Source organism: Carcharhinus amblyrhynchos, chromosome 1 (assembly GCF_965287045.1).
Source record: "Carcharhinus amblyrhynchos chromosome 1, sCarAmb.v2.hapA, whole genome shotgun sequence".
In the NCBI taxonomy this organism is placed as follows: domain Eukaryota; kingdom Metazoa; phylum Chordata; class Chondrichthyes; order Carcharhiniformes; family Carcharhinidae; genus Carcharhinus; species Carcharhinus amblyrhynchos.
In genome coordinates, this window is record NC_137324.1 from 87,445,084 (window position 1) to 87,470,375 (window position 25,292).

General features: G+C 40.4%; 1 protein-coding gene across 1 annotated transcript in view; it reads right to left on the bottom strand.

The window, feature by feature from the left end:
- Positions 1 to 10,760: 10,760 nt before the first annotated feature.
- The window catches only part of n4bp2 (NEDD4 binding protein 2), a 78,957-nt gene continuing 64,425 nt past the window's right edge, over positions 10,761 to 25,292 (bottom strand). The window contains exons 15-16 of the mRNA XM_080188540.1: positions 23,183 to 23,306; positions 10,761 to 16,656 (exon numbers count right to left, since the gene is read on the bottom strand). Coding sequence (XP_080044666.1) covers positions 16,611 to 16,656; positions 23,183 to 23,306 — 170 coding nt within the window. The 3' untranslated portion in view covers positions 10,761 to 16,610. The remainder of the gene's footprint in view (positions 16,657 to 23,182; positions 23,307 to 25,292) is intronic.

The following is a 25,292-nucleotide window of genomic DNA, read 5'->3' on the forward strand; positions in this document are numbered from 1 at the left end:
CCTTCTGTAGACTTGCCACACCCTCCGCACAATTTGCTGTTCCACCAATCTTGGTGTCATCAGCAAATTTCAACGCCCTACACTCGGTTCCCTCCTCCAGATCATCTATATAAATGGTAAATAGCTGAGGCCCCAGCACCGACCCCTGGGGCACTCCACTAGTCACCATCCGCCAATCCGAATAGCTCCCATTGACCCCCACTCTCTGCCTCCTATTTGACAACCAATCCTCTATCCACGCTAACACCCTACCCCCAACTCCATGTCCCCTGACCTTCTGCAATAACCTCTTGTGAGGTACCTTGTCAAACGCCTTCTGAAAATCAAGAAAGACCACATCCACCGGCTCTCCACTATCCACCACCCTAGACACATCCTCATAGAACTCCAATAAATTTGTCAGACACGACTTCCCTTTAACGAAACCGTGCTGCGTCTGCTCTATCAAGCAATTCCTCTCAAGATGCCTCGCTATTTCCTCCTTGATGACGGATTCTAACATTTTACCTACAACAGATGTTAAACTAACCAGCCTATAATTCCCTGCCTTTTGCCTGCCACCCTTCTTAAACAACGGCGTAACATTAGCCGTTTTCCAATCTTCCGGCACTTCCCCGGAGTCCAGTGACGTCTGGAAAATAACCACCAAGGCATCCACTATCACCTCCGCCATTTCTTTCAGAACCCTCGGATGCATTCCATCCGGTCCTGGCGACTTGTCCACAATCAGCCCCTCCAGTCTGTCGAGCACTGCCTCTCTAGTAACAGTAATGTCATTAAGACCCTCCAGTCCTACCACCTTTCCATCTCTAACACCCGGCAAATTATTCACGTCCTCCTCCGTGAAGACAAACAAAAAAGTTATTCAGGACCTCAGCCATATCCCCATCCCCTACCACTAAGTCCCCCTTCTCGTCCTCTAAGGGACCAACGTTCACCCTAGCCAGCCTCTTCCTTTTTATATATTTATAAAAACTCTTGCTATCCTTTTTTATATTAAGCGCTAGCCCAGCTTCATAGTTTCTCCTACCCTTCTTTATCAACTTCTTTGTCAATCTTTGTTGACATTTAAACCTCTCCCAATCCTCTTCTTGCCCACTACACTTAGCTACTCTAAACGCCTCCGCTTTTAATTTAACACTTTCCTTCACTTGCAATGTTAAATTCCAATGCCTGTATATGTCTGGCTGTGATGATGTGTTAAACTATCAATACGACTCAACTATAATGATGTGTTAAATGGCTATTGTCCAGACTATTCATTGTCTGAAAGATATAAAAATAAACCACTCCTATTGAGTGGTTATTATTGAGAGAAGGTAGTTGCCCAGTATTGTGGAGTGCCAGTGACTTTTCTCCACGAAGCTTCGTTAAATAAAACTGTAGTGTTGCACACCCAGTCTGACTCCGAAGTGGTAATTTCCCACAACAATTGGTGTAGTCAGCAGGATCCTATTACTGGTAAGTTACAATCGATTGGCCATGATCGGAAAGCTGTGGTAGAGATCATTGAATCTGTGAGAGTTGGACAGGGTCAAGAATACAGTTTGAAAGAGGCTAAACTTAAGGGGTATTTTTAGTAATAAGTATTACTGTATATGGTATAGTGATAAGTACTAACTGCTGACAATGATAAGTAACTGTTACTCGTGCTCACCAACAAGAGGACAAGATAGTGCCTGTCTCAAACAACCCAGCCTTAGACCAGTTGTTAAGAGGGGAAATCCCCCACACAACGGTCAGGAATTGAAGTGGGCATAGAGGCATCAAGGGCACTTAAGATTGTGAAGCACAAGTGGCAGAGGTCATTTAACATCAAACTCTGTAGAGGCAGACAAACGCGGAGTTGCCATCTGATTGCATGGAAGTTTGTAAAGTTGGGTACTGGATTGTCAATGTTGTAAATGTGGAGCTTGATCAACTCTGACTTAAACCAGACTCTGGTGGAGAAGCACATTGCCGAGGTGGTAATAGTGGGAACCATGAGTATAAATTGAAACCCTGAGACGGTAGTGAAACATGGTGCTGGAGTAGTAATAGTGGCTAGGGATAATGAAGTCCCTACAGTAGAGAGCACACTTTACTAGGGAATAAAACACGTTGCCAAGGTGGCAATTGTGACTGGGGGTAGTGAAGTCTGCGAAATGGCAGATAATGAAGTTAAGAGACGACCTGCAGGATCTCTTATTGAAGTATACATGACAGATAGGCAAGAATTAATAAAGAGGATGCAAAAGGATGGCTGGGATGGTTCTCAGAACATTTAAGACTACATTAGCTAAAGCCATACAAACATCAGGAAAAATGTGGACAGAGGTATTACCCACTATATTAATGAGGCTAAGAGCTATCACAAACCAGACAACTGGATTAACCCCTTATGAACTAATGACAGGACAGGTGATGCAATTACCAGAAAGCATCATAACAGGTGGTAGGTCCACTAAAAGATAAAATCAGGAGATATCTTTTGGAACTAAGCACCCAACTTAAAGGGATGTGCCAATTGGTAAAAGACAGTCAGGAACAAAGAGATGCAGAGAGAGAGCTTGAAATGCTCCCTGACATCCCAACAGCACGTACTAATAAAAACATTACCTGACAAACCAGGGTTTGCACCAAAATGGAATGGGCCATATGAAGTTGTAATTAGTGGAGGCACCTGTGCCTGTATAGACATAAGAGGGAAAGGTATATAGAAACATTGGACACAGCTGAAATTATACAAAGAAATGCATGAATGAGTGAGCGAGTGAACTAACAGAACTGCTTCCTCAACATTGGCAAAGACTGCAAGCAAGAACAGGCGCATGCGGGTCAATAAATAATATAACTTTTGGAGATTATATAAATTATAGTGTTAGGTTTGACATTTGATCATTGCAAATGTGTATGTAACTGCAAATGTAACTGTATTACTTTGTGTTGTCACAACTGTAAATTTGACTGGATTGGAGGATAATCTATTTTACAAAGCTCACGTACATTTACACGGAAATCGAACTGTATGTTATCCATTAGCACATTTGGTAGAAGCCCTATTTGTAGCCATCCCTGGGTGGATCGTCATGACTTATATACTGTAGATACATAAGATGCACCCTGTAAGGGACAAATTGTCAAATATAAAAGAGGTATACAGGGCAAATGTGTGGAACTTGCAAATCCCACAGACCCTGTGTGCAGGCGGTTCCAACAGGTGGGAGGAAAAGCTTGTTCTGATACTGCAAGCTATCCGCTTTGTTTTGCGGTGCAGGGATGAGAATGTGTCTATGCCTTCATAAATCAAGAATGATTATCTTATGTTCTTTTTTGTGTGTGCAGACGCAGTGTGTCCGTCAACATTGTCGGGTTAATAAGGGTCAGTTTACTTGCACTTGTGATGAACAGAAATGTCTGAATATAACCGCGGGAAGACAGTTCATTTGTGGACAGTGTAATGGAACTCACAGAAGCTCAGCCAAATGGACGTACCCATTTGATACTTGCCAGGTGGTGGGATCAAACGGGGGGGGGGGGGGGGGGGGTCAAGTAAACCGAGCTATGAACAAACTCATAATCAAGAAATAAATGTTACTGGGCTAAGAAGGGATATGTGTCCTTCTTCAACAGTACTTACACGACAGAAACACCAAACCTCCGAAACCGTTTTGCAGTAGGAACAATAGGACCACTGACGGTTCCATGCCCTCAGAAGGGGCACATAAGGAGGAGAATAGTAACTCGGGCTATCAGCAAGGAATTCTGCACTGATTGGGAAGCCCCAGGCACAATGTAATCCTCACTGGGATACGGGTTCCTTGGAATCTTATCTCTGGGAAGGGCAGCAGGAGAGATTAGTGCAGAGAATAGGAATCATATTGTTTGTGGACTAACAGTCCTGGGAAACAGCACTTCAGAAGCACTGGAGGCTGTTAACCAAGAAATGGCTGAACTGAGATTATACGCGCAACAGACACAATAGGCAGTGGACTACCAGTTAGCACAAGGGGGAGTGTGTACAATTATAGCCAATAAATGCATAACCCATGTCACAGACAAATTTATAACATTACACAAGTCATCAATAACATCAGAGAACAACTTGATAACTTCAGACAGGGACGCAAGAAAGGAATTAACTGGCTGGAATGGCTACTGGGCTAAGAAGGGATCTTATTTATTACATGGATTGGTCATACTAATTTCAATTGTAATTGTCTGTTGTCTAAGTGTTGGCTGCCTAAAAGTCTGCTGCAAGGTTATGGTAACGAGAATTATGCCAGGAGCTAGTCTATCCATCGAGGAAGAACCCATGATGAAGATCCCTGAAGACATCAGAAGAAACGAAGAAGGAAAGAAGGAAATTGACCACTACATGACCTCTAGATGCAGCTGTTGGTCTAGGGATTATTAAAAATAATAATAATCTGGACCAAAAGAGAAGACTGTAGTGGGAAAAATCACAAAGATGGCTACCTGGCACATAAAAAAGTTATCTGGGAGAGAGACATGAAGCAGGCACTGACTTTTAGTGCAGACAGCTACTTGAAACTAAAAATATGCGGGACAGACAGTTATTTAAAGTTAAACATGCAGGAATCAGGTACCGTAGGAAGCCAGTGGAGAGCTTGAGGCACTTTTAAGATAAGGACAGATCTAGGGCAATAAGGAGATTAGCCATAAATGGGAAAGGGAATACATAAGTGCAGGAAAATCAATCACTGTATGTATACATTGAAACTAAGTCATTGATAGTCACTGATAGAGGAAATGTATCCATTCTATGAAACAATGCAATGTTAAATGCCAACGTCTGTATATGTCTGGCTGTAATGATGTGTTAAACTATCGATCTTATTCAACTATAATGATGTGTTAAATGGCTAATGTCCAGACTATCCATTGTCTGAAAAGTATAAAAATAAACCGCTCCTATTGTATTATTGAGAGAAGGTAGCTGTCCAGTACTGTGGAGTGCCAGTGCCTTTTCTCCACAAAGCTTTGTTAAATAAAACTGTATTGTTGCACCCCCAGTCTGACTCTGAAGTGGTAATTTCCCACAATACTATACAATTCTCTTTTGAAAGCCATAATTGAATCTGCCTCCACCACACCCTCAGGAATGTATTCCAGATGCTAACCACATGCTGTGTAAAAGATTTTCCTCTTGTTTTCTGTTTTTTTTTGCCAATCATGTTAAATCAATAAATAAACCTACCTTATTACAATCTGCACCCTCTCCTTTCCTTTTCAATGTAAGGGATGCTTTGTCTGTATAGCATGCAAGAAACAATACTTTTCACTGCACACCAATACATGTAACAACAGTGAATCAAAATAAAATCAATGTCCTCTGGTTCTGGACCGTTCCACCAATGGGAAGGATTTCTCTCTACCTATCTTGACCAGACACCATACCCCTTGAATACTTATACCAGATCTCCCCCTAACAATCTCTTCTCCAATGAAAACAGCTTCTCCAATCTAACTGAGTGCCTCATTACTGGACCACTCTCATATTTACTACAGCATCTCTAATGCCTTCCTAAAGTGCAGTGGCTAGAATTGGAAACAATACTCAAGTTGAACCACAGTTCTATATGGTTCACGTTAACTCCCTTGTTTTTTGTTTTATGTCTCTATGTGTTGTCAAGAAATAGAGGTAGTTTAAGTAATTCATAGATGTACTGTATGCAAAAGGAATAAGGTACAAGTTTAATCAGGTGAATTTTGTAGCCCTGCAATATTATACAATTATCTTTTGAAAGCATAAGCTTAATTTTGTGTTTCTGAATTTGTGTACTAAGGGTCAATAACTTCAGCTAGGTTCAGTTCTATTTTCACTTTGGACTTTTCCTGTATTGTAATAAGGTTTGCTAACCCCTGAAGCAAACACAAGGAATAAAAAAAATTAAGCTGTTGCTTAGCAATCTAGAGACAGCAAGAGCAATTACAGTCAGTTTGGAAACTAGTAATCCAGAGGTGAGGAGCATTCCATAGGCACCATCAGAACAGGCAGGGCTATATAAGGGACAGAGAGCAAGTCCCAGAAGCTAAAGAACATAAAAGAAACAAAATGTGAAGTAGTGGTATTCAACTGGCATGGCTGGATACCCAAGAGAATACGTGGAAGCTTGAATACACATGGCAATCCAGGGCACAGGAGGACCAAAAGAAGAGATTGAAATCCTGGAGGTGGATTTTGGTGAAGGCATCTGAGAGAAAGTACTATGTGGGAGAAGATTCCAAAGTGTGTCATTCAAGACAGGGGACTGGAAATCTTTGTTATGGAAGGCAGAGTTCCAGTGAGGCCAGTGGTTTATGGTATGACAAGCACCTGGGGGAATTGATCACTAACCTTCAGAGATTGTACTGGGTGACATAACATTTGGTTTTACATAAGAACATAAGAAATAGGAGCAGGAGTAGGCCATCTAGCCCTTCGAGCCTGCCCCGCCATTCAATAAGATCATGGCTGATCTGTCGCTGCTCAGTTCCACTTTCCCGCCCTCTCCCCATAACCCTTAATCCCCTCTCTTATCAAAAACCCATCAACCCGCGTCTTAAAAATATTTAGCGAGGCAGCCTCCACCACTTCAACGGGCAGAGAATTCCAGAGATTCACCACCCTTTGAGTGAAGAAGTTCCTCCTCAACTCTGTTCTAAACCACCCCCCTTTTACCTTGAGGCTGTGCCCCCTAGTCCTACTGTCTTTTTTGAGCGGGAAAAGTCTCTCCACCTCTATCCTAGCCATCCCATTCATCATCTTATACGTCTCAATGAGATCTCCCCTCATTCTTCTAAACTCTAACGAGTACAAGCCCAGTTTATTCAGCCTCTCCTCATAGCTCAACCCCCTCAACTCCGGTATCAGCCTAGTAAACCTCCTCTGCACTCCCTCCAAGGCCAAAATATCTTTGCGCAGGTGCGGCGCCCAAAACTGCACACAGTACTCCAGTTGCGGCCTCACCAATGCCCTACACAGCTGCAGCAAGACCTCCCTACTTTTATATTCAATCCCCCTCGCTATGAAGGCCAGCATCCCATTCGCCTTCCTGACCACCTGCTGCACCTGCAAGCTGGGTTTTTGCGACTCATGCACAAGGACCCCGAGGTCCCTCTGCACCGTCGCCTCCTGCAGTTTTTTGCCCCGTAAGTAATAGTCCTTCCTACCATTCTTCCTACCAAAGTGGACCACCTCACACTTGCCAACATTAAATTCCATTTGCCATTTCCTGGCCCATTCGCCCAGCCTATCTAGATCCTTCTGCAGACTCTCCACACCCTCCGCACAATTTGCCGTTCCCCCAATCTTGGTGTCATCAGCAAATTTCGACACCCTACACTCGGTTCCCTCCTCCAGATCATCTATATAAATGGTAAAAAGCTGAGGCCCCAGCACCGACCCCTGGGGCACTCCACTAGTCACCATCCGCCAATCCGAATAGCACCCGTTGACCCCCACTCTCTGCCTCCTATTTGACAACCAGCATTTTAGAGCGTGGGGTATCACATTTCACCTATTGGGTTAAATGGGACTTCATACTTACTGTGATCATTATAGTATAAGGTGGAGTTTGTAATTTGTGTTATCCTCACAACTCTGTATATATCTATAAAGGTATAGTTGCGGTGGAGGAGTAGTAGTTCTTCTTTTCTTATTTAATAAACGTTTTATTTGTTTGTTAAAAGCTCAAAGGCAATCCTGAGACTTTGTTCATCCATGTCTCCAACTAAAAAATAAAAGTTAGGATCCAGCAAGCCAAGTTCCATCCTGGAATTTGATTTGTTTAGCATCAGTATAAAGTCTAGGATTCCCATCTGTCATATCAACCACATTCTCAAACTATTCTGCCACCTTCAATGATTTGTGCACTGGGACTCCCCTGCTCCTCCCCCTTCATTAAAATTGTAATCTTTATTTTGTATTGGCTCTCCTCACTCGTCCCACCAAAATATATTTTTTAATGGGATGTGGGCATTTGTTGTCCATCTCTAATTGCCCTTGAACTGAATGGCTTGCTAGGCCATTTCAGAGAACAATTTAGAATCAACCACATTGTGTGGGTCTGGAGTCATGTGTAGGCCAGACAAAGTCAGAATGGTAGATTTTCTTCCCCAAAGGATATTCGTGAACTAATTGTCTTTTTTATGAGAACCATTGATGGTTTTGTGATCTGCATTACTGAGGTTAGCTTTTAAGTCCAGATTTATTAATTTAATTTAGGTTCCACCAACTATAGTGGTGGGATTTGATCCCATGACCCCAGAACATTAGCCTCGTCCTCGAGGTTAGTACTTTGGTAATATTAGCACTTTGGTAATATTAGCACTAGCCACCGTCACTCTCTCCTGCAAACTCATAACTCATACCAATTTTACTTCCTAACATTACAGGAAGGTTCCTTACCACTATCTTTGTCATCCTCTCCCAATTTGTTTATCTTTCAAACATTAAATATTGTAGAATATTTAATTCCCAGCCTTAGTCACCACACAAGCTGCAGAGAACAATACTCATTTCATACTATCCATCTGTCTGTCCTCTGAGATCAGACATTTATACTCACCTGTTACAGGTTGTATGCTTTTTCTATCTTTTGATTTTATTTATTATTGTCACCTGTATTGATATACAATGAAAAGTATTATTTCTTGCGTGCTCTACAAAGCATAGCAATCATTGAGGAGTGTTACAGTCATAAATATAGTGTAGAGAAAGATCAACTTCGTAAGACCCATAAGGCATAGTAGCAGAATTAGGCCATTCAGCCCATCAAGTCTGCTTCACCTTTCAATATGGCTGATATTTTTCTCATCTCCATTCTCCTGCCTTTTCCTCATACCCTTGGTCCCCTTATTAATCAAGGATCTATCTATCGCTGTCTTAAAGACACTCGATAACCTGGCCTCCATAGCCTTCTGCGGCAAAACATTCCACAGATTCACCACATTCTGGCTGAAGAAATTCCTCCTCATCTCTGTTTTGAAGGATCATCCTTTTAGTTTAAGGTTGTGCCCTCTGGTTCTAATTTTTTCTACTAATGGAAACATCCTCTCCACGTCCATTCTATCCCAGCCTTACAGTATCCTGTAAGTTTCAATAAGATACCCCTCATTCTTTTAAACTCCAGTAAGTACAGATCCAGAGTCCTCAACCGTTCCTCGTATGACAAACTCTTCATTCCAGGGGTCTTCCTGGTGAACCTCCTCAGGATCCTTTCCAAGACCAGCACATATTAGATACAGGGTCCAAAACTACTCACACTACTCCAATTGGAGTCTGACCTGAGCCTTGCACAACCTCAGAGTGCATCCCTACTCTTGCATTCTAGCCCTCTCGACATGAATACTAACATTGCATTTGCCTTCCTAACTGCCCACTCAACCTTGTTGTCTTGTTGCTATTTTTCTTTGGCATGACCTTATTCAGTGGTGCACTATCACTATTAAATTCTGCAAGAAACTACTAAGGGTCCATCACTCAAACCAACCTCCTATCCATTGACTCTGTCTACACTTCCCATTGCCTCAGGAAAAATAGCCATCATAATCAAGGCCCCCCCACGTACCCCAGACATACTCTCTTCCACCTTCTTCTGTTGGGATATAGATACCAAAGTCTGAGGTCATGTACCAACCAACTTGAACAGTTTCTTCCCTGCTGCCAACAGACTTTTGAATGGACCTACCTTATATGAAGTTGATCTTTCTCTACACCGTAGCTATGACTGTAACACTACATTTTGCACCCTCTCCTTCTCAATGAACTGTATGCTTTATAGAGTGTGTAAGAAACAATACTTTTATTATTGTCACACGTATTAGTATACAGTGAAATCAAAAGACAGAAAAATCATACAACCCGTAACAGATGAATACAAATGGCTGACCTCAGGGGATGAACAGGTGGATGGTGCGAGATGAGTGTTGATCTATGCAGCTTGTAATAGCAGCCATCTGCTCTCTAGCTGAAGCGCTAGGAGGCGCTTCTCCCAGTCTTCCTCCACCTGAAGGCAGCTGCCCGACAAGGACTACCCGCCCCCCAATCATTGGTTAATATACTTTCTAGGGGCTAGTTGTTTATCTTATGTTGGTTACTTGTTCGAATAGCTCTGGCTAACAACAGTAGGATGAATCCCAAGGTGTGACCACCCACCTATCCAACACTTTGGCTGAGGTAATCTTTTAACTTATTTCATGCTGTGTGCCACTAGTTACTCTTTACTAGGCACTTGTGTAGATAAAAGCGTACAAGACTTAGAAGCGTCAACATGGAAGCATGAACTAGAACTTAACATTCCTGGCTCTGATGAAGGATCATCCTGACTCTAAACGTTGGCTCTATTCTCTCTCCACAGATGCTGTCAGACCTGCTGAGTTTCTCCAGCATTTTTTGTTTTATTGTTTCAGATTCCAGTACCTGCAGTATTTTGGCTTTAACATTTCTGAGACTGTTTGTCTTTTTCTAGACTGAGATGAGAAACAGCTACCAGGTGGTCTATGCTATGCCTACATCACCATCATAAAAGTTCTATAATATTCTGAAAAATATCATTTTTTAGTGTTGGGCTTCCCGGAGAAAAGCAACACGTGGTTCCCATCAATTTTCCAGTAGGTGGGCAGGACCATGTAAGCAACATGAAATTCTAGCTGTTGATGGTTCTCAAAACTAAAAAGGATACAAGTACAAATTATCAAGTAATAAGTAAACAAATATATGAAACATATATACTTTTATTGAAAATATCTTCTAAAATACATTACATAATATTCTGAAAAAATAAAATACAATTACTTTGATTTAAACCACAAAATGTCATATTTCAAATCATAAGGTAAATATTAAAAATATTAAAATTTATAAGCATCCAGTATTTACTTCATTTGTTGCTCAAAAATACACCAGTATAAATACTGAAATATTTGGTCCTTATGGCTAATGTGAAAGGTAAATGTGGCATAAAAATTACATCCTATGCTTCCAGTAACAAGGTCACAAAAATATATATTTTTAAGTCTATCAGCAAATATCAGTAATGTTGTAAAAGTCCACTGTAAAAATAGACAAAAACCATACTGAACAAATTTCAAAGCACTCTGCCCATCAATTTTCAACTTATTGTTGATCAAGAATAAGCAACATTTGCAAATTATCTTTTAATATCAGCAATTATATTGATTCAATCCATAAACTCAGAAAAAGTATTGTACTTATGTAGTATCTTGTCACATCTCAAATGTCCCAAACCCTTATACCTTACAATTCCCTATAAGTTCACTTAAGTTGTTACTCAAAATGCTTTAAGTGATAACAGTATCACACTTTTAACAACACAAATTTGTTTGCAAGTAAAACAAAAGTGATAGTTGAACCTGAGGTGCATAACCTGAGATAAATGCAAAATACTGAGGAAGCTGGAATCTGAAACAAAAACAGAAAAATGCTGGAAAACTTAGCAGATCTGAGAACATCTGTAGAGAGAAGAGCCGATCTGAAACAAAAACAGAAAAATGCTGGAAAATCCTAGCAGATCTATCTGAACGATGGGTCTGCTCTGATGAAGAGTCATCTAGTCTTGAAATGTTGGCTATATTATCTTTCCACAGGTGCTATCAGACCTGCTGAGATTTTCCAGCACTTCTCTGTTTTTGATGTGCATCACCAGACCTACCCCCTGAGCACATTAAGGCAAAGTTGTGCAAGCTCCCTAGCTTGAATTTGCACAGGATGTGTTATTACTGCTTCAGAAAGTAAGGCTGTATTTTAAAAGTACCTAGCAGTCCACTGAACCACTTAAGCACATCAATATATTTTAATGTTCTTAATGCTAGGAGAAAGCAGATGCTCTTTTCCAATATTACAAACTAATGCCCTGAGAAGCAAAGCTCTCTTTATGAATCCAAGGCTGTTTACTGCTAATCTCAAATCCACAAATACCAATTTGAGACCAGTAGCTGCACGTTGGTAGTAGCTTTATTGATTATATGAATATAATTTTTTAAACTTCCTCTGATTAACACATGACAAATGAGTTGATGTTAAATTATACATAGAAGCATAGAAAATAGGAGTAGGCCATTTGGCCCTTTGAGCCTGCTCCTTCATTCATTATGATCATGACAGATCATCCAACTCAGTTGCCAGATCCTATCTGCCCTCCCCCCGATATCCTTTGATTCCCTTTGCCCCAAAGGATATATCTAACTCCATCTTGGAAACATAATATTATAATATTTTGGCCTTAACTGCCTCCCATGGTAGCAAATTCCACAGATTTACCATTCTCTTAGTGAAGAAATGTTTCCTCATCACAGTATTAACAGGATTACGCCATGTACAACTGGATGGAAAGCACATACAAACTTTAATTTGGAGTTGTACTGTCCTCAGAATATGAAGCATACTGACTGAAAGAACAACAATAAAATCACAATGGTCGTGTTCCTTGAATCATCTTTTGAAGTACCACTGAGAAAAGGGAAAAAAAGACTTTCAATATTGGTATGGAATAGGTGAAATATTTAGCTGAGATTCATGGACAATCATTCATATTAGTAAAATATCTATTTTATGAAAATAAGATTTGTAATCGAAGGAAAAAGCAATTCAACAAGGAAGTACAATCACTGATGGCTAAAAATCAGCCAAAACATACACATTCTTCCCAAAGGCCTATTGAGAGATTGGAAAACAAGCATTTCACAATAAATATGCTGAATGGAATTCTCTAACATACATGCTCCACTCCCTGCTGTGAAAAATGAACAGAGTTTAATATTTTTTAATAAAAAATTTACATGGTTAAAGAATTGAGCAACTGAACTTGTTCATGGTGCCTTTCCCCTAAAAAAAATTCTTGACCTGCATTTAATTCTACAGAAATCCATTAAATAAATTGATTCAGGTTCTTTGTGCCTTTTATAACCTCGTAAACATGACTGCTTCCCATGTTCATCAAAATCACAAATGGCAAATTTCTTCCTCCACATAATTACCCACTTCTTTGTGAGAGCTCTTTCTATATATTTAATTGCTTTTTGATTAGCTATTAAATATCTGTGTATACAATGGTAATTTAGCATATTACAGGTAAGATTCACTGGCCTTCCCTCAACGTTTTTCTCAGTTGTGAGACACGACATGCTGTTCATAGGCGGCGAGATTCTCTGGTGCACCACTGGCGGGACCAGAGCATTCTGCCAGTGTGAATGGTCACAGAATTTCAATTTATATAGGCAGCAACTAATTGCTGCACAAAACAGCTGTAACATACTTCAAATGTTTTGCCTAATAACCACTTTTGAAAGTGTAGTTATGGTATGCAGAAGGGTATTGGAATGAATGTTGGTCTCCATTTGATTACTCACATCAATCTTAGCCATGCAATATAGGGATCCATGGGAGAGAAAAATGAGGTAAAGAATCTCTTAGGTCACTCTCATGTGTGGCAAAAACTGCAGAGCAGACTGAAGAGCAAAGGACATCTTGGGAAGAAGTCCAAAAAATACTAAAATTTTAAATTAACTGATGACTAGGGGATTTTCACAGTAACTTCATTGCAATGTTCATGTAAGCCCACTTGTAACACTAATAAATAAATTTTAAACATAGCCATACATAGGCAGGGATTGACATATGCATATATGCATATCCAGTTTGCTGAACAGTAAAGCAAACTTGGAGACAACATTATGCTTAACTTTTAGATCATCAAAACATTCTCTCCTTCAGTTCATTCCCAGCAATGCTTATGATTTCAGTAAAAAAATGTGGCCTTGTCATTTAGAGTGTGAACTCACTGGAAAAGCCTCTCTTTCATATTTGAAAGTACTTAAATTACACATTTAAATAATCAATCTGAACCACTATTTGATTATAACTATATCATATACTCAGAGATAATCCATAATCACTTACTGATCACAATAAAATGTGGAGATTTATACATTATATGCATACACAGTGCAAGGATAGGGATCAAAGCTGAAAACAAAATATGCCATTTTAAAATATTTGTATGTTAAATAAAGCAGCAAAAACAATTTATTTCTTGCATTACTCCAACCGATTTACTAAGCAGCATTAAAATGTTAAGCATAGTGCCTTTACCATAGAACTACGGAAAATTACAGCTCAGAAACAGGCCTTTTGACCCTTCTTGGCTGTGCTGAACCATTTTTTGCTTAGTCCCACTGACCTGCACTTGGACCATATTCCTCCACACCCTCTCATCCATGGACTTATCCAAGTTTTTCTTAAATGTTAAAACTGACCCCACATTTAACACTTTATCTGGCAGTTCATTGAACACTCCCACCACTCTCTGCGTGAAGAAGCCCCCCCCTCTAATATTCCCTTTAAACTTTTCTCCCTTCACCCTCAACCCATGCCGTCTGGTATTTTTCTCCTCTCGCCTCAGTGGAAAAAGCCTGCTTGCATTCATTCTATCTATACCCATCAAATCTCCCCTCATTCTTCTACACTCCAGGGAATAAAGTCCTAATCTATTCAATCTCTCTCTGTAACTCAGCTTCTCAAGTCCCAGCAACATCCTTGTGAACCTTCTCTGCACGCTTTTAACCTTATTTACATCCTTCCTGTAACTAGGTGACCAAAACTGTACACAATACTCTAAATTTGGCCTCACCAATGCCTTATACAACCTTACCATAACACTCCAACTTTTATACTTGATACTCCGATTTACAAAGGCCAATGTACCAAAAGCACTCTTTATGACCCTATCCACCTGTGACGTCACTTTTAGGGAATTCTGTACCTGTATTCCCAGATCCTTCTGTTCAACTGCACTCTTCAGAGTCCTACCATTTACCCTGTACATTCTACTTTGGTTTGTCCTTCCAAAGTGCAATACCTCACACTTGTCTGCGTTAAATTCCATTTGCCATTTGTCAGCGCATTTTTCTTGTTGGTCCAAATCCCTCTGCAAGCTTTGAAAACCTTCCTCACTGTCCACTACACCTCCAATCTTTGCAGCATCAGCAAATTTGCTGATCCAATTTACCACATTATCATCCAGATCATTGATACAGATGACAAACAACAATGGACCCAATACCGATCCCTGTGGCACACACTCGTCACAGGCCTCCACTTAGAGAAGCAATCCTCCACAACCACTCTCTGGCTTCTTCCACGGAACCAGTGTCTAATCCAATTTACTACCTCCCCATGTGTACCTAGCAACTGAATCTTCCTAACTGACCACCCATCAGGGACCTTATCAAAGGCCTTGCTAAAATCCAGGTAGACAACATCCACTGCCTTCCCTTCATCCACTTTCCTGGTAACCTCCTCGAAAAACTCTAATAGATTGGTCAAACATGACCTACCAAGCACAAAGCCATGTTGACTCTCCCTAATAAGTCCCTGTCTATCCAAATATTTGTAGATCCTATCCCTTATCACACCTTCCAATAACTTGCCCACCACCGACGTCAAACTTACTGGCCTATAATTTCCTGGATTTTTTTGGAAACTTTTTTAAACAACAGAACAACATGAGCCACCCTCCAATAATCTGGCACCTTTATTACATGTTCTATGGTGGAAATGTACATAATTTTTATTCCAATAAAATGCAATTCTATACAGTCACTATGGCATAAAATATAATGATCAAAAGTTTTAAATTTTTTTATTGATTATAGAATTTTTAAAAATGATAGATTTGCTTAAAAATTATGTATAAATCTCTTGTAAAACTTTAAAATAGTAATTCATGATGAAGTAATGCTGTGCAATCAATGTCTAATATTTGATGCTCTTTTTCTATGTCTCAACAGAGGTATTTTCAATTGAAAAATATTTTCCACATCAGAAGTTCACACCCCATAACAAAAAAGTGGTAAGAACAAAGAGCAGAGCAGCAATATATCCAATACAAATTATTTTCTCGAGTCAACACTTCCCCCATCATTATTGCATCAAATTTAAAAATGTATTTTTACTGTTTTAAAACAATAGCAAAAAGAAGCAGAATGAAGAACTTTATTAGTTAAAACTTGGGTGTCACATTTGCAAACTCAATTTTGTGCAAAAAGTTACAAAAGTTAAAATTTAGTTTTATTTCTTTAAAAAAACCTCACTTTACTCACAATCTCACTTATAAATCTAGATCCTCTCAAGTTTTACTTTGCATCAGCAAAAGATCAACATTTCACAGTTGGGGAAATAATCCTTTTCAACGCATTTTAGGACAATCAGTGAAATTGCTCAAATTTTGGCAGCCTCAAAATGTTTCAGAATGGGCAGTTCTTATTCTTCTGTGCTGGTATTTCAAAGCACTACAAACATACATTAAAGACTAAGGACAATTATACACAACACATTTTAAAAGGGTTAAATTTACCAAGCTGAGTAAACTTATCAGAACACATTTTCATGTTAAAAGATGCTTTAACCCAATGGGAGTCAAATAGGCACTCTTAAGTATACCAGGATCAAATTTCACTGTATTAAATCTGCTCAATATCCCTGAGTGTTACCATTTAAAAAAACACTGCACACTTAAATGTTTGATATTGTGCAGTAACTCTGAACCCACATGAGATAGCTGCATACTCAGAATTAGGAAATAATTTTCTTGTCAAATCGTCATCCTTCAATTCAACTTAATTTTCACAACACCTTGCTGTGGCTCCGTGAACCTATAAACAAAACAAACAATTCAGTCATCAATTGTAGTACTCTTGTCTCAGAGTCAGAAGGTTGTGGGTTCAAATCTCACTCCAAGGAAATGAGTATAAAGATCTCGGCTGACACTCCAGTGCAGTATAAAAGGTAAATATGCACCATAAGAAGTGCTATCTTTACCAAGGTCATGTGTGCTCTCTCAGGTGGATGTGAAATATCATGTGAAACCATTTTGAAAAGCAGTAGAAGAGATATCCTCAGTGTCCTGATCAACATAATAAAAAAATGATCATCTGGTCATTGCTGTAATGCTGTTTCTGAAAGTTTGCTGTGTGCACAATAGCTGCCAGGTTCCTTACAATACTAAAGTTTAGAAGTATTCAATTAGCTGTATAGTGCTTTAGAATGTCTAGAGATCGTGAAAGGTGTTATATAAATGAATTTAATGTCGGAAAATGTTATACTTTTATGTAAATAGGATCAAATACTAATTATTGCATTTAATATTAAGTACTTGATGACAACAGACATAATACAAATAATACAAGCTTACTTATCCTGAAAATTTTAGATTAACCAGCTTTGCTGAAAGCAAAATAGTTTCTTTTTGTAATCAGTATGGTAATCAACTGATTTCATTACCCTCACTACCCAAGATACAGTAATCTTATCAAGATTACTTGGTCAGAACAAGATTAAAACCTCCCAACAGCTATGAGTCAGAATATCAGAGTATGAGTGGCACCAGGTTGAGAATGTTATAAAGCTTTGGGGGAATTCCAAAAGGAAAACAAAACTTAAAATGGCATGTGTTTGGGGCAGACAGCCAACGTAGTTTAGTAGGAAAGAGGTGACAGGCAATTGGATTTAGCATGATTCAGTATATGGACAGCTGCATTTTGGACAATGTTAGGATACGAGATCAGACACTCCAAGGTACATTATGAATTTAGCATAGACCCCAACTATTTACTATATTGGCATTAATATGAGGATAAGGTGTTTCACTTCAGGTGTGATTCTTTTGACATACTGGGAAGCTTTTACCAAAACAAACTTTATTTAACAATACAGTTCAACTATAACAAATGAACTAGTTTAACATTTAATATTTGAATAAAACTTAAAACAAGAATAAAACAATGACTAGGGTAAGATTAGGATCAGTCAAGGAAAGTTATGGGAAGTTATGCATGGAGTCCGAAGAGATAGGTGCGGTGTTAAATGAATATTTTTTGTCAGTATTCACACAGAAAGAAGACAATGTTGTCGAGGAGAATACAGAGATACAGGCTATTAGACTAGATGGGATTGAGGTTCATAAGGAGGAAGTGTTAGCAATTCTAGAAAGTATGAAAATAGATAAGTCCCCTGGGCCAGATGGGATTTATCCTACCAATCTCTGGGAGGCTGGGGGGAGATTGCAGTCTTTGGCTTTGATCTTTATGTCGTCATTATCTACAGGAATAACGCCAGAAGACTGTAGGATAGCAAATGTCGTCCCCTTGTTCAAGAAGGTGAGCAGAGGCAACCCTGATAATTATAGATCAGTGAGCCTTACTTCTGATGTGGGCAAAGTTTTAGAAAGGGTTATAAGAGATAGGATTTATAATCATCTAGAAAGGAATAATTTGATTAGGGATAGTCAACACGGTTTTGTGAAGGGTAGGTCGAGCCTCACAAGCCTCATTGAGTTCTTTGAGAAGGTGACCAAAGAGGTGGATAAGGCTAAAACATAAGAACTAGGAACAGGAGTAGGCCATCTAGTTCCTTGAGCCTGCTCTGCCATTCAATAAGATCATGGCTGATCTGTTAGTGGGTTCAGTTCCTCTTACCCGCCCACTCCCCATAACCCTTAATTCCCTTATTGGTTAAAAATCTATTTATCTGTGACTTAAACACATTTAACGAGGTAGCCACGACTGTTTCATTGGGCAGAGAATTCCAAAGATACACTACCCACTGGGAGAAGAAGTTCTCCTCAACTCTGTTTTAAATTGACTCCCCTGTATTTTGAGGCTAAGCCCCCTAGTTCTTGTTTCCATTGTAAGTGGAAATAACCTCGCTGCTTCTACCCTATCTAGCCCCTTCATTATCTTATACGTCTCTATAAGATCTCCCCTCAGTCTTCTATACTCCAATGAGCACAGGCCCAGTCAACTCAATCTCTCCTTATAAGCTAACCCCTCATGTCCGGAATCAACCTGGTGAACTTTCTCTGTACTCCCTCCAAAGCTAATATATCTTTTCTTAAATAAGGGGACCAAAATTGTACACAGTACTCTAGGTGCGGCCTCACCAGCACCTTGTACAATTGCAGCACGAGCTCCCTGCTTTTATACTCCATCCCTCTCGCGATAAAGGCCAACATTCCATTTGCCTTCTTGATTACCTGCTGCACCTGCAAACTCAGTTTTTGTGATTCATGCACAAGGACCCCCAGGTCCCTCTGCACAGTAGCATGTTAAAATGTTTCACTGTTTAAATAATAGTCCATTTTACTATTATTCCTTCCAAAGTGGATAACCTCACACTTACCAACGTTATACTCCATCTGCCAGCTCCTTGCCCACTCACTTAGCCTATCCAAATCTCTCTGCAGACTTTCCGAGTCCTCCGCGCAATTTGCTTTCCCACTCATCTTTGTTTCATCCACAAACTTCATTGCCCTACACTCAGTCCCCTCCTCCAGATCGTCTACGTATATGATAAATAGTTGAGGCCCCACAACCGATTCCTGCAGCACGCCACTAGATGCTCATTGTCAATCGGAAAAGCATGCATTTATTCTAACCCTCTGCTTTCTGTTAGATAGCCAATCCTCAATCCACGCTAACACTTTACCCCCAACTCCGTGTACCTTTATCTTATGCAGCAACCTTTTGTGAGGCACTTTATCGAATGCCTTCTGGAAATCTAAATACACCACATCCACCGGTCCCCCTCTGTCAACCGCACTTGTTATATCCTCATAAAATTCCAATAAATTAGTCAAACTCAAAACTCCAGTAAATTAGTCAAACTAATTTACAAATTAGTAAAGCAGTTGATGTGGCGTATATGGATTTCAGTAAAGCATCTGATAAGGTTCCCCATGGTAAGCTACTGCAGAAGATACGGAGGCATGGGATTGAGGATGATTTAGCGGTTTGGATCAGAAATTGGCTAGCTGTAAGAAAACAGAGGATGGTGGTTGATGGGAAATGTTCATCCTGGAGTTCAATTACTAGTGATGTACCACAAGGATCTATTTTGGGGCCACTGCTGTTTGTCATTTTTATAAATAACCTGGATGAGGGTGTAGAAGGAGGGGTTAGTAAATTTGCAGACAACACTAAAGTCGGTGGAGTTGAGGACAGCGCGGAAGGATGTTGCAGGTTACAGAGGGACATAGATAAGTTGCAGAGCTGGGCTGAGAGGTGGCAATTGGAGTTTAATGCGGTAAAGTGTGAAGTGATTCACTTTGGAAGGAGTAACAGGAATATAGAATACTGGGCTAATAATAAGTTACTTGGTAGTGTAGTTGAGCAGAGAGATCTAGGTTTCCATGTGCATAGATCCCTGAAAGCCGGCACCCAGGTTGATAGGATTGTTAAGAAGACGTACAGTGTGTTAGCTTCTATTGGTAGAGGGATTGCGTTTCGGAGCCATGAGATCATGCTGCAGTTGTACAAAACTCTGGTGCAGACACACGTGGAGTATTGCATACAGTTCTGGTTGCCACATTATAGGAAGGATGTGGAAGCATTGGAAAGGGTGCTGATGAAATTTACCAGGATGTTGCCTGGTATGGTGGGAAGGTCTTATGAGAAAAGGCTGAGGGACTTGAGGCTGTTTTCGTTAGAGAGAAGGTTAAGAAGTGACTTAATAGAGGCATATAAGATGATCAGAGGATTAGATAGGGTGGACAGTGAGAGCCTTTTTCCTCGGATGGAGGTAGCTAGCACGAGGGGACATAGCTTTGCTGCAGAAGGTTAGGGTACACAGAGTTGGGGGTATAGTGTTAGCGTGGATTGAGGATTAGTTATCTGGAAGCAGAGAGTTGGAATCAACGGACGTTTTTCTGGTTGGCAGTTGATGATTAGTGGAGTGCCGCAGGGATTGGTGCTGGGGCCTCAACTGTTTACCATTTATATAGATGATCTGGAGGAGGGGGCTGAGTGTACGGTAACAAAATTTGCTGATGACATGGAGATGAGTGGAAAAGTGAATTGCATGGAGGGTATGGAAAGTCTGCAGAGAGATCTGGATAGGCTGAGTGAGTGGGCGAGGAAATGGCAGATGGAGTACAACATTAGCAAATGTGAGGTTATCCACTTTGGTAGAAAAAATAGTAGGAGGGATTATTATTTAAAGGGCAAAATGCTGCAGCATGCTACAGTGCAGAGGGACCTGGGGGTCCTTGTGCATAAATTGCAAAAACCCAATCTGCAGGTGCAGCAGGTAATCAAGAAGGCAAATGGAATGTTAGCCTTTATAGCGAGGGGGATAGAATATAAAAGCAGGGAGGTCTTGCTGCAACTGTGCAAGGCACTGGTGAGGCCCCAACTGGAGTACTGTGTGCAGTTTTGGTCCCCTTATTTGCGAAAGGATATATTGGCCTTGGAGGGAGTACAGACAAGGTTCACCAGGCTGATACCGGAGATGAGGGGGTTAGCTTATGAAGAGAGATTGAATAGACTGGGCCTGTACTCGTTAAGAGTTTAGAAGGTTGAGGAGGGATCTTATAGAGACTTATAAGATAATGATGGGGACAGATAGGGTAAAGGTAGAAAGATTCCTTCCGCTTAGAAAGGAAAACAGAGCTAGAGGGCACACCCTCAAAATAATGGGGGGGGGTTTAAGAACGGAGTTGAGAAGGAACTTCTTCACTCAAAGGGTGGTGAATCTCTGGAATTCTCTGCCCATTGAAGTGGTGGAGGCTACCTCGTTGAATATATTTAAGTCATGGGTAGATAGATTTCTGATAGACAAGGGAATTAAGGGTTATGGGGAGAAAGCAGGAAAGTGGAACTGATCCACTTCAGATCAGCCATGATCTTATTGAATGGCGGGGCAGGCTCGAAGGGCTAGATGGTCTACTCCTGCTCCTATTTCTTATATTCTTATGTTCTTTAAATTGAGGGGTGATAGATATAGGATAGATGTCAGAGGTAGGTTCTTTACTCAGAGTAGTAAGACCATGGAATGTCCTGCCTGCAACAGTAGTGGACTCGCCAACATTAGGGGTATTTAAATGGTCACTGGATAAACAAAATGGATGATATTGGAATAGTGTAGGTTAGACGGGCTTCAGATTTGTTTCACAAGTCGGCGCAACATTGAGGGCCGAAGGGTCTGTACTGCATTGTAATGTTCTATGTTCCAAGATACAATTTACTCACCTATCTCCAATAGTTCCAATTCAAGCAATATTCCTCTTACAGACTTAAACCTCTCTTCAAAATAGTTAGCAAACAATATAGCCTTACGTGCTTGTACTTGTTAACAATCCTAGAGCTTTTATGAACACCTCTGCAGAGCGAGGGATTACTTTTCAGAGAGAGAGAGAAAGAGAAAGACAGCCACCTCTTTTAAGAAGCTCCAGTTAACAACTGCTCTTGATTTTACAAATGAAACTAAAACTGTACTTCCTGGAAGCTTAGCTCCTCCCATTAATCATATGACTCTGTAAATCAAACTAATCAAAGCCCTACTCTGAAACCCCAAGGGAAACATCAGTAAATAAAAGTGCATTAACTCTGTTTGGACAAATACACCATTAGCTAAAACCAATTATCCCGCACTCTTAACATTTGAGCTTCTGGCACTGTATTAAACAGAGCTGACTTTCAAACATACTCCTTACAAGAAACACGATAAAACTACATTTGCTAAAGGCACTGTATCATCACAACAATTTATAATTTTTGAAAGCTGGAAGCCAATGGGGAAAACATTGGAGAAATCAAATCTTACAGTGACAAAGCATGGTTAAAGATCTCAGTAACAGAAAAGCTAAGAGAGATTCATCGAATGTAGGGCCCGAAGCATTGAATATCAAGCTATCACATGGTCTTGTTCAATGTGTGCAAATGATTCAAGACAATGTAACAAAGGGACTTCCTGCTAGAAGTTGAAAACAATGCTTTCTCCACGACATTCAAGGACACAGTAATTTCATTATCCCGCAATTCTTGTTTCTCCCAATCAAACAGCAGGGACCCAGCATTGTATGATTATCTTCAATGTTTTTTAAACAATCCACTTAGGTGTTTGAGAAATTGATGAAGACCAAAACTTTTTTAATACTTTCAATATGATAGTTTCTGCTTTAATTTCAGGGCAGGAATTAAATCCCAATAAATTTATGAGGAGTGGTGAAAGCATGTTAATAGACAGACAATAAACTGCTACTTCACCCTACAGTAAAATAAATCCTTTACTCTAATTGACATGACAGAAGGCAGAAAACAAGATTTATAACAGTGCATCAACCAGGATATTACTTTTGGTTTCTGAGGCAATCAAAGCTAAAGTAAATGCGCAGCCTAAGAATACCTGAAGTTGTGGCTTCTGAGGTAGTCAATGACAGCTGGTTTAATACGTGCTACTCCCCCTTGGCTGTGGCACCCCCTCCCTGTTATGACAGATAGGTAAGGTTTACCACCTTTCTGCTGGTATTCTGAAACAAAAAAATTGTAAAAGCATTTTGTAACTTTATGAAATAAGAATGTATAAGCTCAATTACACAATGGTTACACAAAGTTTTAATGGTTTATTATTGTTTTAATGGGTGCATGAACTAGCAGTTCATTTAGGATCTCAATTAGATGGGTTCAATTAGATTAGTTACTCTTCAGTTATATCCAGAAACAGCAATAAGACCTCTTGGGCCTCCCTCTCTCTCCCATTCCATCCTGCAAGCTTGAAACCTGTCTGTTTTGACGATCTACATGCAGAAGGATTTTTTAAAAATATCAACTGCCTTGGGAAAAAAAAGATACAAACCGCCAATATCTTCAAACCACCTCGAAGCTGAATCCAGAGGCATCACCAAACCAGCCTAGAATCGCCCAAGTAATCAATCTACAAGACCTGTGTATCTTTTAAGTTTTATTGGACTTTAAAACGCGTGGCAAATCTATCCTGCTACTCATTGGTGTGTGTGTGAACATAGAATGTATGAGAGTATTAAGCTTGGAATTTTAAAAAAATATTTTACATAGACCAGGTTAAGTAATATAAACACTATCCTCTTCTGAAAAGACTCAAGAAAACCTATACGCTTTTTAAACATTGAAACAGTTCAACAGTCACCAAATTGGCAAGCATATCCTGTTTAAAAAGACTTTTGTAATCATATGAGGAGTGAGAATAAAGGGGAGCCATTCTATCTCTCCTCACGTAAGAACATAAGAAGTAGGAGCAGGAGTAGGCCATCTAGCCCTTCGAGCCTGCCCCGCTATTCAATAAGATCATAGCTGATCTGAAGTGGATCAGTTCCACTTTCCCGCTTTCTCCCCATAACCCCTTAATTCCCTTGTCTATCAGAAACCTATCTATCCGTGACTTAAATATATTCAGCGAGGTAGCCTCCACCTCTTCAACAGGCAGAGAATTCCAGAGATTCACCACCCTTTCAGTGAAGAAGTTCCCCCTCAACTCTGATCTAAACTGCCACCCCCCTTATCTTGAGGCTGTGCCCTCTAGTTCTGCTATCCTTTTTAAGCGGGAAGAATCTCTCTACCCTATCCATCCCCTTCATTATAAGAACATAAGAAATAGGAGCAGGAGTAGACCATCTAGCCCTTCAAGCCTGCCCCGCCATTCAACAAGATTGTGGCTGATCTGTCGTGGCTCAGTTCCACTTTCCCGCTTTCTCCCCATAACCCTTAATCCCCTTGCCTACCAAAAACCTATCTACCCGCGTCTTAAATATATTTAGCAAGGTAGCCTCCACCACTTCAACGGGCAGAGAATTCCAGAGATTCACCACCCTTTGAGTGAAGAAGTTCTTCCTCAACTCCGTTCTAAACCGCCCCCCCCCTTTATCTTGAGGCTGTGCCCCCTAGTCCTACTATCCTTTCTGAGCGGGAAGAGTCTCTCCATCTCTATCCTATCCATCCCATTCATCATCTTATATGTCTCAATGAGATCTCCCCTCATTCTTCTAAACTCTAACGAGTACAAGCCTAGTTTATTCAGCCTCTCCTCATAGCTCAACCCCCTCAACTCTGGCATCAGCCTAGTAAACCTCCTCTGCACTCCCTCCAAGGCCAAAATATCCTTGCGTAAGTACGGCGCCCAAAACTGCACACAGTACTCCAGCTGCGGCCTCACCAATGCCCTGTATAGTTACAGCAAGACCTCCCTACTTTTATATTCAATCCCCCTCGCTATGAAGGCCAGCATCCCATTTGCCTTCCTGACCACCTGCTGCACCTGTAGGCTGGGTTTTTGCGACTCATGCACAAGGACCCCCAGGTCCCTCTGCACCGTAGCATGCTGCAGCTTTTTACCCTGTAAGTAGTAGTCCTTCCTACCATTATTCCTACCAAAGTGGATAACCTCACACTTGCCAACTCACCTGATCATTACAGAAGTCTGGAAAGAGTAGTGATAAATAGGCAGAGACAAGAAGAATGACAGAGTTTCTTCCGTTTTCAGT